Genomic DNA, 15,881 nt, shown 5'->3' with positions numbered 1-15,881 from the left:
CTGATTGTAGGAAAAAACTACATTTGTATGGTCTAGTCAAGGTACTATGTGGTTGTAGCTTGCAATCTTACAGTGCTGTTTGGGGAGACTTAGTCATTTAGGATATCTCAGCTATTGAATCTGTAAAATAAAACTGCATCATTCAAGTTGCGCAAAAGGGTGAGTGTGTAAATCATGCATTAAAGGGTTGTAAATAAACAATATACGTATAATACATTAAACAAGATAGGAAAACAAAATATGTACTCACTATTAAGATATTTGCGCAGATCATTAGACTCAACTTTTTGGTGAAGGTTCCCACAAAATCCACAAGAGCTGGGCGGAAGTTGGGTGGGCCAGTCAAGACCAGGCACTGGGGCCTAGAAAAAATAAAATGTGTCTCAATTAAAAACGTAAACAGAAAAATTATGAGAATTGAAAGCACAATTTCTCGAAGCAATTGGAAGTTCAACCAAGGTCATAAACTGCAGCAAAACCTGGTAAAAGAAATAGAGTACTGCCTTTCCTCTCCTTTTCCTCTTCATAAATGTACTCAATTGTTCATTCATGTTTTAAACTGTGTATAGAATGTCATTGTGCATCTATGAATTGACACTGTACATCATAAGGACACTAAGTCACAGAAGAGTTCATTTACAAGGTCAAAGAATTTTAGGAGGACTTGCAATCACCTTTTAACATACAGCATTAGATATTGTATTCCATATAATATATGGTTAAGCCAATACCTTTCCCAAAAAGGAGCTCAAATCCTTTGTCTCTTGCTCCTTAATATGAACGAGTATGGTTTAAAATAAGCAGAAAACATGTGAAATCTGTGGGGCAAAATTAAACACACAATAATAGAGCAGTAATTTGTTGTAAAAACATATTATATGAAATTTAATGTGTCAATTAAAAAAAATAATGATATATGTTGTAATAGAAATCCCTGCTTTCCTGTAATGAACAGGAGCCATGCATAACATAAATATACTGCCACGAATGCCACATTTTTGCTAATGACGGTTCATTTCAGCGAAGCAGATCAGAGAAGCTAGTTCTCATTTTCATTGTGCTAATATAGACTCTGAAAAGGGCTATACTGGTTGTTAAAGGCACTGAAACCAAATTAAAGGCCCTGAAACCAAATTATAGCCCCCGAACCAGTTGTAATTTTCCTCCCTGACCTGTATTTTACATTGCCTGCTGGCCCTCGTAGGAGGCATTGTGACATCACAGCTAAACTGTAATAAATTGTTACAGTTAAGCAGCTACTTCATTTACTCATTACGTAGATTATGCAGAGACTACTGGAATAAAATAAGAAAATTGGAGAAAGCTTTTTATACAGGGATTGAAGGCTTTCATGTATTTATATATCAAACTACTACACCAACAGCATTTGAATCGGTTATCCTGGCAACCCTTAATGGCCAATTGGGAAATAAATGCATGGGGAATTGAGAAGGCTGGAATGGAATCGAATGATTAAAAAATGAGTTTCTCTCAGCTGTAGCTCTCTTACTTTCCAAGATTTTTAGGTACTAGTCATATCTGTCAACTATATCTTATCTCATGGGAGTTTGATCGACAGGTAAGGTGTGCGCAAAATGGACAATATCTTTCAGGAAACCAGTTAGTCGATACAGAGAGAAGGAAATGGGGGCACCCAGCTCATTGAATATCTTAATGTACTAGAAATTGGAAGCAGCACTGAGATCTTACTTAAAAAGGCAACTCACAACATAAAAAAAACGTGCCGAATATGTCGTTTGAGAGAAAGGTGGGACCGGCTAAGTGCTGGATCGGTATCCCCCCTTCCCTAGGATCCCTCCACCATGGCAGAGATACTGATTTAAGATTTTCCCCCAAAAAATTTCTGCCATGTCCCCGTTGCATGATGGAACATCTGGTGTTGCACAATTTTATTAAAGTGCTCCCACCGTGCCAAAGTGTGCACTTTCAGTGAATAACCTCTGTAAAGGCTGCAGGGAAGGCTAACTATAGCAGGCAGGCCACCACTGAGAGCCCATCTGCCAATGTCTAAATGAACCCCACTGTCTTTTGTAAGGATACCCAGACCACACTCACTAAACCTAGTATATGTGAAATAATAATTGTGCTGAGCATAATCAGTTTCTAATATATAGTATTGCAGCAGAAGAGAGTCAAGATGGTGCTGTAAACACCAATGGCTTTGAGCGTGGCCTTCAATATGTGTTAAAAGGTAGTCCGATGGGCTTGAGAGACTGATAATGTTTTTCTGAACTCACACTTAGTCATATATAACTAATGTACACAACCCAATAATGTCTAGATATGCATATTTCTGATGGCTGCTGAGCTGTATCATTCTAATGGATCCATGGTGATATAATTCTGTTTATTGTGTTGAACTTTTATTGTTACTTCGATTTTTGCAAATTCTATAAATACATTTAAAAACACCCCAGATGATGATTGCAGTATTCATATCAAAGGCTTTTCCTGCCCCCAATTCACCTCACTAGAGTCACTGCCTTTTGTTTTTTGTCTGTATGTTCCCTGCGCCTTGATGCCCTCCTGGGTTAAGTTTGCGCATTATAAGACACCCATTCATTCATTCATTCATTCATCCAGTCCACTCTGCCCATGTCCCTGCGCAAGAATTTACTACATATCTTAGCTTTCACCTTAACTTCACTTCATATGGTAATCATCACTTGTTCCTTAGCTTTTTCTCCGCCTTTCTCTGTCAGTGCTTGTAATACCCAAATATTGTATTTCATATTCATATATTTACTTGCTACTGTTAACACATTTTAAGCTTCACCTTTTTCAGCTAGCTTTTACTGAAGTGCCCTATAAACTGTGTGATGACTTGGTGTTGGACCTGGCACCATTGGCGTGGGTTTCCCCAGTATTTTTGCCTTTTTCTCCTATGTTTTTGCTGTGTGTTGGACTTTGTTTTGCTGGTCTACATGCTTTGGCCACAGCTGTTCAGTGTCAAAGTGCAAGTGCTCCCTTGGTAAGTTGTTGTTATGGATTAGTGATTCCCTGATTGGCATGTTTGATTTACTAGTCAGACCCTAGTACAGTGCCCTGTGTGTCTCCAGGGCCTGTAAATCAAATGCTGCTAGTGGGCTGCAGCACTGGTTGTGCCACCCACAGAAGCAGCCTGTAAAATGTAACTCTGGCCTGCCATTGCAGAGCCTGTGTGCAGACTGATACTGCCCTGTCAACCTGGAAGTGAAGCCACTTACCAGGCCCTACCCTTCCCTTTTCTTACAAGTTAGTCACCCTTAAGATAGGCCCAAGGTACCGCTGTGGACAGGGTGCATTTTATGTGAAAGGTACGAAATGCCCTGATGCTGGTCGAGGGGCGGGGACAGGGAGGTTAGCGCTCTGGTGAGCCTAACTTATTTAAGTAGCTCATTTCCGACCGCGCTTTGACACACGCAGGCTCTCTGCCACAGAACAGCTGATTGGGGGATATTTTTAAAAACAGAATTATTTTAATTTGGAGAGAGTGTTGCGAGATTTGCACATTTCCCTACCTACTCTCTGCTTGCTACCGCCGCACACCCCGGTCCACCACGGTTCGTACCGATTGTGTGGAGGGTGCAGGCGGCTCCATTGCTCCTCTGCCGGCTGGTCGAGTGGCGGGGACAGGGAGGTTAGCGCTCTAGTGAGCCTAACTTATTTAAGCAACTCATTTCCGACCGCGCTTTGACACACGCAGGCTCTCTGCCACGGAACAGCTGATTGGGGGATATTTTTAAAAACAGAATTCTTTTAATTTGGAGTGAGTGTTGCGAGATTTGCACATTTCCCTACCTACTCTCTGCTTGCTACCGCCGCACACCCCGGTCCACCACGGTTCGTACCGATTGTGTGGAGGGTGCAGGCGGCTCCATTGCTCCTCTGCCGGCTGGTCGAGGGGCGGGGACAGGGAGGTTAGTGCGCTAGTTAACCCCGCCTATTTAACCATCATGTCCCTCCTTCCGCAAAGCAGACGTGCGCTGCGGGTGCGCCGGCGGCACGCCAAAGGCGTGCCAAAGGCAAGCCCGTCTGCGCCCGTCCGCGCCAGGACGGGGCTAGGGGTTGGAACCCCTGGTCTAATCCTCCCAGTCAACATCCACTATAGCAGGGACCAATTATTGATGGTTAGAGGGGACTCAAGGGAGGCCTGTACGCATATTATACCGCTGGAAGTAGAAAGTAACCACTGTTCTCGCTGCACCTTTAAATTCAAGCCCGCCAAATCTCCTCCCTTAAAAACTGGAGAAGTGGAATCCTTTTCTCTCCTACTCCTCAATTGCCAATCCCTGCCTAAGCATGCAAGCGAAATCTGCCTGTTGTTAGAAGAGAGATGCCCGGACGTTCTCTTTCTTACTGAGACGTGGACCAGTACGGCCTCTGAAGCAGATGTGGTCCAGGCTCTCCCATCTAACTACACTATTGTCAGACAAGACCGTGACTGTGGGCGGGGTGGGGGAATTGCAATTATATTTAAAAGTATTTACAACTGTAGATCGACTAAGTGCCCTCTACCGGAATGTGAAAGCCTCTCCTTTGCCATCAACTTCTCTCCCACCTGTACCTTCTCAAGTATCCTGTTATATCGTCCCCAGGAGGATATGCTAGCTTTTGCAAGGATCTGCCAGGTCTTGTCATAAATCATGCCAGTCTTGTTCTCAATTTTTCAATTCTGGGTGATTTTAATATTCACCTGGATGAATTAGATTCTTCTTCTTCCTCCCGAGACCTTGTGGCAGGTCTGGAAGCCTTTCAAATTTAGACAAATTGTGACCGGCTCCACCCACAAGTTAGGTCATTTGCTCGACCCTCTACTAACTTGGATAACATCACTCTGATCGAGTCCATTGTGGTACCCTGGTCAGACCATGCGCTGTTATCTTTTGTTTGGACCCCTTTGGACTTTCCACAACCCTCTATAAAGTCAAAAAAAGTAGGTTGCATCTGGTCAAAACTCTCTGTGGAGAAATGGGCAATTAATCTTAACAATTCTACCTTCGTATCCTGCGCTAATCCTATTGAGGCCAATGACTATTTTAATAGTTGGCTGGAGTCCTCATGGGATCTTACCCTCCCCAAGAAAGAATTCTCCCACCGAGACGGCTCCAACAAAAAAGCATGATATTCCTGTGAGCTTAGAATGCTTAAACAATCTTGCAAGCAATCTGAGCGGAAATGGAGGAAAGATTTTTCGGAATCTAGTAAAGCCCACTATAGAGCAGCACTCAGGCTTTACAAAAGTAAAATAAAATCGGCGCAAACCAGACACTATAAAGAAAAGATTGTTTCGGCCTCCAATTCACCTAGGGAGATATTTAACAATTTTAAATCTCTTATCACCCCCCCTAGCTCTCTTACTGATCCGACGAATGCTCAAAAATGTTGTGATGAGATTGCTATTTTTTTTGCCACGAAGGTTGCTAACATTTATTCTTTGTTTTCGCAAATTGATGTTGATGTACAACTTCCCCTACCCTCCCAACAAGTTAGGCTGGAGGATTTCGCTCCTCTCTCTCTATTCGATTCACAGCGACTCTTAGAGAATCTCAAATCTGGATCTCCGGCGGATGTTGCGCCCCCGTCCATTCTCAAATTGGTCACAGAGATTGTTTCCCCAGTATTCGGGATTTAATTAATTCCTCCCTTGCGACCGGAGTGGTTCCTCCACTCTGGAAGCAGGCAAGAGTTAAAGCCCTTTTAAAAAATATATATATATATCGCCCCATCTCTTTATTACCAGGTATTAGTAAACTGTCCGAAAAACATGCTAATTCCATACTGGCGGCCCATGTGGAGAACAATAAAGCCTTACACCCCACCCAGACTGGCTTTAGAAGCAAGCAGGGCACTGAGACGGCCCTCCTTGCGGTGGTTGAAGAAGCGAGAAAGATTGTAGATAACGGAGGCTGTGCTGCCATTATATTGTTAGATCTCAGCGCAGCCTTCGATACGGTAAACACCATATCTTGAGTCAAAGATTGAGAGAGGTGGGGGTAAAGGGAACTGCCCTTAGGTGGTTGCAGTCCTTTCTTGCTGACAGATCCTTCATGGTATTCGAAGATGATGTCTTCTCAAGGCAGACTCCTCTCCAGTATGGTGTCCCCCAGGGATCCTCCTTAAGCCCCACCATGTTTAACATCTACATGCGGCTCCTTGCGGACATTGTGCTTCCCTGGGGGGTCCAGCTGGTCACATATGCCGACGACACCCAGTTGGTGGTCTCTCTCAGCCGATCTGACACTAATGATAAGAGCCTGACCTCTTGCCTGGTCAAAGTAAAGGAGTGGATGGATCTGTCCTTCCTTAAACTTAATGGCTCTAAAACGGAAATCATGATTCTAGGGCATGCAGCTCCTCCAAACCTAGACCCTTGGTGGCCTAGACCCTTGTCTGGGCCCTCCCCCGCCACCTTCGAAACAAATCAAGAGTTTGGGTGTTTGGTTGGACTGCAATCTTGGTTTTTCTATACAAGCACGTAAAGTTGCTGCTACCTGCTATTCCCTGATCAGATTAATGAGGAAAATCCTGCCACTTCTCCCCTTTGACGCCAGACGTCTGCTGGTACAAGCCCTTGTTTTATCACGGCTGGATTATGCCAATGCAATCTACCTGGGTGCACCAAAGGGAACTATTAACATCTTACAGGTTGTTCAGAATTGTGCTGCTCGACTTTTAACGATTGTGCCTAGGCGCAAGTCGGCTAAGTCAGCACTTTGTTGACTGCACTGGCTTCCAGTGCAGCAAAGAATTTGGTTCAAGTCCTTGTGCACTGTCCATAAGTCCATCACCGGCAACGGACCCTCTGTGATCCAGCCTATGCTGCAATTATATCAGTCCTCTCGGACACTTAGATCCAATAATAAAAAACTTTTGATAGTTCCTAGGATCCAACGGGCACGCATAGGTGGCCGTCGCTTCTCACTTCATGCGGCAAACTTATGGAACCGGCTCCCTGATCCTGTCCGTTTGGAACCTAATTATCTCCTCTTCAGGAAACAGCTTAAAACCTTTCTTTTTCCATGAGCAGTGAGGAATGTATAAGTGTCATAATTGCGCTGGGATGCCCTATGGTAGCCATGCGCATTACAAATGCGTATTCATTCATTCATTCATTCATTCATGCGTGTGGCATGTCCTGATAGTGAAATACTGCCAATTTAGTTTTTCACTAGTGCAAGGCTGCCTGCTCCCATAGGATAGAAAGGGGAGTTTGTTTATAACATCTTATAAACATAAATACCCCTGGGAACAATGTGGGAAAATAAAGTTTGATATGCCAGAACTCAGAATGTTAAAATGCATCTTTTAGTAAGTTTTGCATGCTGTGTTTGAAAATACCACTTTTAGAAAGTAGGTATTTTCTTCCTTAGCCATCCAGAATGCCTCTCCTAGGTTTGTGTATTGCATGTCTGGCTTTTGAGTGTCAGGGGCTGCAGAGAAGCAGTGGCTCCAGAGAGCCTGATGATTCAGGCCTGGGTGAATAGACGTGGTCTTCATTTAGAGTAGGGGGAGGAGATTTCCTTTCACCTGAATGTGCCTGATCTGCCTTCAAAAATGCTGTCTCCACCTCCTGCCAGGAAGCTGCACCAGTGAGGACTGAACTGGTTTTGACGGGGCACAGACACTCTCTGCCTTTAGAGAACAAAGGGTTTTTGTGTATAAAAAGAGGAGTCCAGACCCTAGACTTTTAGATCATTTTGGGAACCAAGAGGAACCTTTGCCAAGGAGAAAGGCGGGAGAAGCTGAGGAGGAATATTGCCCCTGTGCTGTCTGGGGTTGGCCTGCAGTGGCTACTTGCTGCCAAGAGTAAGAGAAAAGGAATTTGCTGTTTGCTGTGTCCCCTGCTTGAAGAAGATCTCCAAGGGCTTGAAACCGAGCTTGCCTTCAGTTCTGAAGTCTCAGGGACACACAGACTGCACCACCAGGCCCCCTGAACGTCCTTGCTGGGATTTCTGGCCTGCAAATAGGTGCCTGCTGTTGTTTTGGACCTTCAGAGACTGCTTTCCGCTGGAAGCTGGAAAACCAATGGAATACCGAGAAGCGTGATGCATCCATACCTGTGTCCGACGATTCGCCAAAGAAACCGCTGCAGCGCCTGTCGGAGTTTGAGAAATCGCCGCATGCTACATCGAGTGCAACGATCTTCGAAGTCTGAGATCATTGCACTGATTGCAAGGCAAGCCCTGCAGTCCGGCTGCAAGAACCCACGCATCGTCCCGGATCGTCGCATCACATCGAGCCGTTGCATCGAGGCATCGCATCGAGGCACCAAGTCTGTCGCATTGTGGGGGGACACAGTAAGAAATAGACGCATCACCTCACCATGCAGTGAGAAACCAACGCATCACCTCCTTTCCGGTGAGGTACGGACGCATCACCTCCCCTGAGTGTAAGGAACCGATGCATCACCTTCCCTGCGGCCCATTTTGTTTGTTTGCGTGACACATCCAAGGTGCTTTGTGTGAAAAGTGTCACATCTGCAATTAGCTTTGAACTATCATCTGAAAGTCATATCTTTACTGTATTGTGGATTTTTGTCATTTTGGGACCTGTTTGGTTTAGATAAAGATTGCTTATTTTTCTAAACTGGTGTGGTGTTCATTTGTAGTGTTTTCACTGTATTACTGTTTGTGTTCACAAATGCTTTGCACACTGCCTCTGAGATAAGCCAAAGAAACCACTGCAGCGCCTGTCGGAGTTCGCGAAATCGCCGCATGCCATATCGAGTGCAACGATCTTCGAAGTCTGAGATCATTGCACCGATTGCAAGGCAAGCCCTGCAGTCCGGCTGCAAGAACCCACGCATCGTCCCGGATCGTCGCATCACATCGAACCATCGCATCGAGGCATCGCATTGAGGCGCCAAGTCTGTCGCATTGTGGGGGGGACACACTAAGAAATAGACGCATCACATCACCACGCAGTGAGAAACCGATGCATCGCCTCCTTTCCGGTGAGGAACGGACGCATCACCTCCCCTGAGCTGCAGTAAGGAACTGACGCATCACTTCCCCGGAGCAAGGAATCGACGCATCACCTTCCCTGAGTGTAAGGAACCGATGCATCACCTTCCCTGCGGCCCGTTTTGTTTGTTTGCGTGACACATCCAAGGTACTTTGTGTGAAAAGTGTCACAGCTGCAATTAGCTTTGAACTATCATCTGAAAGTCATATCTTTACTGTATTGTGGATTTTTGTCATTTTGGGACCTCTTTGGTTAAGATAAAGATTGCTTATTTTTCTAAACTGGTGTGGTGTTCATTTGTAGTGTTTTCACTGTATTACTGTTTGTGTTCACAAATGCTTTGCACACTGCCTCTGAGATAAGCCTGTCTGCTTGTGCCAAGCTACCAAGGGGGTGAGCAGGTTTTTTTTTAGAAGTATATCCCCCTTACCCTGACTAGAAGCAAGGGTCCTTATTTGGACACTGATACCTACCTCTGCCAACTAGAGACCCCCATTTCTAACACTTGTAAATTATTTATTAGAAACCAGGAAGATATAATACCTTTAGGCATCTTTATATATTAAAAAAATATTTATTACGAGAATCTAAAAGCGTCAACATAATACAAAGTATTCTGATTTTTTTAAATAAACTTACAGTTTTACAATAGGGTAAATGTAAAGAATGTAATAATCAATTTGAATAATGTTGTAGGTAATATTGCATATATCTAATATTTCTTTAAATAGAATTCGTGTGATTTAAATAAATGCAATGCATTTTCATACCTTGAGCTAGTGCTGGAACATATCTCAACACAATCAGGGGATGGTCCCTTCCTAAGCTAGTGGTGGTTGGGTCTTATCATTATATATTACACCAAAATACCACCGTAGTGTTGTTGCTATAACAAATGTTTAAAGGTATAAATGATTCAATCAGTTAAGTTCCATACATTTCATAAATTAGAAATCATTTCACACAGTATGCTAATAATTACAGTTTTGCATACACGCATAAAGCCAGTGAAAAATATTTTAAATAATTCCTTATCAATAAGTATAAGGAGTAGCTTAAGCAATAGAAATTACATTTTGAATGAAGGCTGTGGCAACAAAAAACCATTACCATTGTCTTATAATGTGAAAATGTCACTAAATCTGCAAAAAGAATGTTAAATGTTGTATTTGGTAAAAGATGATTCTATTCAGGTTCCCAGGGGCCAGACATAAGTGCAACAGGTCTTCTGGCTCCTGACGTGTTTGCAGACAAAGTGGGGGACAAGGCAAACCATTTCCTATGGGACTGATGAAACCATATCCTATGGGATAAATTTAGCAAAATAGTAGGATGTTAAAGAGGTTTGGAAAAAGCAGGCCAGCAAGCCACTTACACGGAGCAGCCATGTCATAGTTCCTCGCTGCTTGCACTGAGGTGTTCCTACACACATCCTTTGGGGTATTTTGTTCTTTCCCACTAGCAAGACTAGTAAGCCTATTTTCTTGCAGCCGATCACAACTGCAGTACAACAGCAAAGACGTTTTTCGAGCTTCACACTGGTAGCTGCCCTCTTTGGATTTGTACTTTTTCTCTCCCATTGTTCTGTGATTCTGGGTGAACACTTGATTCTCATTGTCATATGCCTCCAAATCCGAGTTCCTCATCTTTTCGTGTTTGGTTTATAAAACAAGATTACTTTATCTGTGGGAAATGTGCGCTCTGGCCCACCCTAAAAAATATTATTAACTTACACAGCCTCAGACCTGGTCCTTTCTTGCAATGCAATATAGAGGGACGGGACAGACCAGATTAACTATGTTATCAAGTCTTTCATTGTGCCATCAAATAGGCATTTAGATCAATTTACTTAATTGGCCTGGTCATTAGGATTGTTTTTCACAAACCTATTACCAAACATTCTCACTTTCTTTCAAAATGGCCCTATGTCACCTGAAAAATTCAAGTCAACATGATGCATTGAGAAGAATTGTAATGATTGCATTAAGGGGCACTAGAGCTGAATAGAAAGTACTTGCACCCCTTCTTTGCCCCTAAAGTGCCTCATTTTTCAGCTAATGATCAAGGCCACCTGTCAAATAACCTTTTTATATCCTAATAAAGGTAGGGAGCCCCTTCTCACACCAGTACCGTATTCCTCCCTTATCTATAAAATACAATTGGAAGATTTGGGAAATATCTTTTTAAAACCTGAATAGAATTCGAGACTCAAAATCTTCAGGCTTCTTTCCACTCTATAGAAAGATTTCTAAATGTCTGGGCGAGCAATGTGTTAAAAAAAGAACAGGAATAATCTGACACTAGAAGAGCCGAGTTGGAGCTATGGTTGATATTGAGGTCTCTTGTGTCATATTAGTAAGAAAAACAAGCTCTTAGGTAAAGCAAGCCAAGATGAAGATGGATGAAGACAAACACTTATAAAGATTCTTGTTAATTTCTTGGTATACATTTATAGTATTTGAATGCATTCACGGCACCAGGAGCTGTAGCTGTTACTCACCTAAGACCATAATCTTTTATTGATTTATCAGCCTTCACACATAGAACACACAAAAAGAACACTCACTATTGCACCTCCAGAGACATAGCACTTTACCACTGATTAGTAACAAACTTATTGAAAATGAGAAAGAGGAAGTAGAGACAATTCTTAGGATGTATGTTTCATGGCTGAGGGGTACAGCAAGTAGATATCTAAGCACACAGCACTTTCCACATTTTTGTTGATTCTGATTCTAATCTTACTTTAAAGACCCTATAGTTTTTAAGATTTGTGTTGTTAAAATATAATAAACACTAGGCCAAGTTCAGTTTATTTAGAGGAATCACAGAGAGTGATCATGGTTACATGAGATGGAAATTTGCTTAATTTGGGCCAAGTTGAGTAGTTTATATAGACTAACATTCAAGACCAAAATTGTTTTAGTATTTAGATGTATGTGACATTCTTCAATATAAATATATATATATATATATATATATATTTTGATAGCAGAGTATAACAATGATGCATTGAGGTAATAGTTCTTATTGTTTTATAATGATATTTATTTGTTGTATGTTTGTGTTGCCTTGTTGGCACAATATCAAACAATACGGAACTGAAACAAACAGGAGATCACATAGATGGGAAACAGCCTTTACAGCACAGGCATTACCACGCAATGCCTTTACCCCGCATATAACGTTACCACGCAACCTGGGAGAACAACCAGGAACAACAGGAAATGATTCCAGGTGTTAAAATGGTACTGAATCTAACTGAAGAGACCTTCATGGCCACAGAAATACAAATATCCTTAGGTTTATCTTTCTGTCAAGAGTCCAATTTTAATTATGCACCAAGTAGAGTGGGTTCATACAAATTCATTAAAAATTGCAATTGTTCAAAACAAATAAGAGACAAGATAAAGATTCAGATTTTAGATAACACAACAAATTTGCTAGTTTCTGATGTGGATCTGATAAGGGATCTAAAAGCATTTGAAGGGGCGCAAGATGAGGTTCTTCGAGAAACAGGGGTGTTTTTTGTGAGGAATCACCAACACTCAATGTAAAGGTAGAACGGGGTACAGATTTTAGACCAAAATCGAGATAAACAGAGCCTTTGTTTTGAATGGACAGACAGACCATGCAACCAGGGGGATTCCTTAGGGCCATCTACGGCAGACCGAGTCACACAACTCTTTAGGATCTATCCTTGGTAACAATTAACCTCTGGCACACAACACTACATGCACTTGACTGGAGGGACAAGATAACACAGGCCACTCACCTCTGGGATGTGGCTAAATCTGGTACACTAGGAACACAACCTGGATTTGATAAGTGGGATCTCATTGGTCTCTCCAGAGTAGGAGGTCTATGGACACAGGGAGGGGTAATCCCCTTCGTTGAACTGCAACACAAGTGCCAACTGGCCCACACTGAAACTTATCTCTAGTTGCAGATATGACATGCACTTCAAGCGTCATTGCTGAAAGATGCGGAGTTCCCTGAGCCTTTGCCCCTGTAGGACAGACAACCCCTTGTGTATCAAAAACAGATCAACAATGCCCAGGATACCCTAAAACATCTGCGGGTAATAATGGGCGTGTGACCTAGAAGGCCTGGAGGATGATGAGTGGCCGAGGCCCTGCCCTCCCTAAGGGGGGTGGCTAGAAGGTCGGGGTTCTGTTTAGTGCAACTAAAAATTCTCTACCTATCCTACAATGCACAAACCACCATGGTAAAAATAGGTAAGGAAACTGAGGCAGGTTGTCAGACAATGCGGCCAGATCATCACATTTTTCTTCATAATATGGAGCTGCCCTGAGATACAACAATTTTGGGAGTTTTAGTTGCCTGTATGAACAGCCTGTGTGGGAGATACATGGGCGCCTCTGCAAAATGGTATCTATTAAATATCTGGGATGAGACCAATCAAAACCACATGGAGCGGATTTGGATGACCCTGGGACTGGCAATGGCCAAAGAAAACTTTGCATGATTATGAGGTGTGGAGCAGGCACCACAATTGAGGGACTGGAAGCTTGACAAAAATGGGTTCTTATATATTGCGCTTTAATCAATGCACACTAAATGCCGATGTTTGGTATATGGCGGGGGAGGAAGAAGACACAGCGACCGTTTGATGGTGAGAAAAACATGCATTATTTGGCCATGCCAGTGTGCAACAGTGTGCTTTTTTTTGTTCTTTGCTATATTGTAAATAAAAAGATTTATTTAAAAAAATACAAATAGAGTTAAATCTCCCAAACACTGCATGACAATATTGATGTTTTCACATAGTTATTGGCCAAGGAGCTAAGAAATATTTAAAACTGCCCCATTAGAAAGAGAAAACTCAGTAAACAGAGAGACATAGAGTACAAAAATACTATACATAGATTGCAGAACCTCAGTGATTTAGTGGTCAGAAGCTCAGACAAAGGTGGAAATGTTGTAATTTAGGCTAAAGACATGTATATGTCAAAAGTATATAAACACCTTAATGAAACAGAAGGATTACACTGGCCTTAAAAGCGAAGGAAGAATTTTACTTGGAGTTCAGCAATTGGAGAGATTGTAGTTTATTAAGCTGTGACGAGTTTGGACATTTGAAACAAGATCATCCTAAATTACCCATTTTTTATTTGAGCCCAAAAGTGCACAAATATAAGAACGTCCCGCCAGGATACCCCATCATAGTGGCTCAAGATAATATGTTTGAAAATGTTTCCAACTATATTGATTTTTTTCTGGGCCCAATGGTAGCCAATCTACCATCTTACATCAGGGATACTGCAGATTATTTGTGCAGAATCTTTGATGTAAGGTGGGAAGAAGACATGTTGCATATGACTTCAGACGTGACATTGCTTTATACCAGTATAAGACGCGCAGACAGAAACTATGCTCTAAAACATTTTTTGAGGGTGAGACCCATCAAATTCTATGAGCCTAATAAAATGCTTTTGAGAACGATGAAATAGTTCCTTTTCAAAAACATTTTTATGTTTAATGGTGACATTTTTCAAAAGCTCAGAGAGACAGAAATGGGCACCTGCTTTGCTCCCAGCTATGCTAATTTGCATATAAGCCGGTGGGAGGAGCCGGTGGGAGGAGCAAGTGGGAGGAGGGCTACTATGGAAAAATGGGTGTAGCATACCATATTAATGGGTATGTTTATTTATGACCTGTTGGAACTTTGGAAAGGGATTTTAACCAAAGCCACTCAATTTGTGGAGGGACTTAATAATAATGCTCTGAATTTGTCCTTCACTAGAAAGATGAGTAACAAGGAAATAGAATTTTTGGACGTGTTGATTAAGGTAGAGGACAGTAAGTGGGTGACTACTTTATATAGAAAGCTGATGTCTGGTAACAGCATCTTGCACATCCATAGAGTTTATTCAATCCTGTTAATTAAAAGTATCACCTTTGTAGAATTTTACAGAGCCGAGAGGGTATGTAGCATGGAGGATGAATGTTCAAAAATCGATGAACAGATGTGGATAATGTTTAAAGCCAGAGGTTATTCTGAAAGCACTCTAAGTGCATTGTCGAATAGAGCAAGGCAATGTAAAATAGAGAAAGCTCTATTTCTGACAAAAAGAAAACTTTGAGGAACACAGAACATAGATGTATTACCACCCACAATAACAAACACATGAAAGCGAGGTTTGCTCTAAAAAGACATTGAAATCTCATAAAGAATTACCCTATTGTTGAGCATGAGGTATCTAGATGTCCAATAATGAGTTTTAGACAGGCTCAATCAATGAGGGATCCGTTATTTATAAGTGATATTAGAACAGAAAGGAGAACAATATGGCTTATTCCCACTAATAAATTTGTAAAATGTAACAAATGTAAGGCATGCCAACATGTAGTCAACATCACACATTTTAAGTCACCCTTTAATAATAACATCACTTGTAACAGTAGATTTGCTGTTTACATGTTGAACTGCCCCTGCCCTAAGGTACATGTAGACAGCACTGCATTACCAGTGCCTAAAAGAATCCAACAACACATCTGGACAATTAGAAACCACAACCGGAGCTACCCATTGGCTAGACATTTGGACAAATATCATAAAGGGGATGATGTTCTATTAAGCTATAGCTGCATAACACAAATGCCCTAAGATGTGAGAAGAGGAGGTAGAGAACCGAGGAGACTTGAGACCCTGTTAGTCATAAAGATGGATAGCAAAGAACCTCACGGCTTAAATGTGGACAAAGAATTATACATCTGTTTAGGCTAATTAACATTATGTGTTCAGCTAGACTCTTGTTGCCATTAGATGAAGATTTTACTTATACGTATACTGATGTTAAATGCATTACAAGTGCACAATACATCATGTAGAAATATAAAAATTAAATGATAACATGCTGATTGATTGCATATATTGTTTCATTTTAGAT

The 15,881-nt window shown here is 41.9% G+C and overlaps 1 protein-coding gene across 2 annotated transcripts in view; it reads right to left on the bottom strand.

Moving 5' to 3' along the window:
- Window positions 1-15,881, bottom strand: part of SLC12A3 (solute carrier family 12 member 3) — a 331,781-nt gene that overhangs the window by 126,583 nt on the left and 189,317 nt on the right. For both annotated transcript variants that reach the window (XM_078671397.1, XM_078671398.1), the window contains exon 16: window positions 251-362. In XM_078671397.1, coding sequence (XP_078527523.1) covers window positions 251-362 — 112 coding nt within the window. The remainder of the gene's footprint in view (window positions 1-250; window positions 363-15,881) is intronic.

This window comes from Lissotriton helveticus, chromosome 12 (genome assembly GCF_964261635.1).
Source record: "Lissotriton helveticus chromosome 12, aLisHel1.1, whole genome shotgun sequence".
NCBI lineage: Eukaryota > Metazoa > Chordata > Amphibia > Caudata > Salamandridae > Lissotriton > Lissotriton helveticus.
This window is presented reverse-complemented; position numbering and strand designations above follow the sequence as displayed.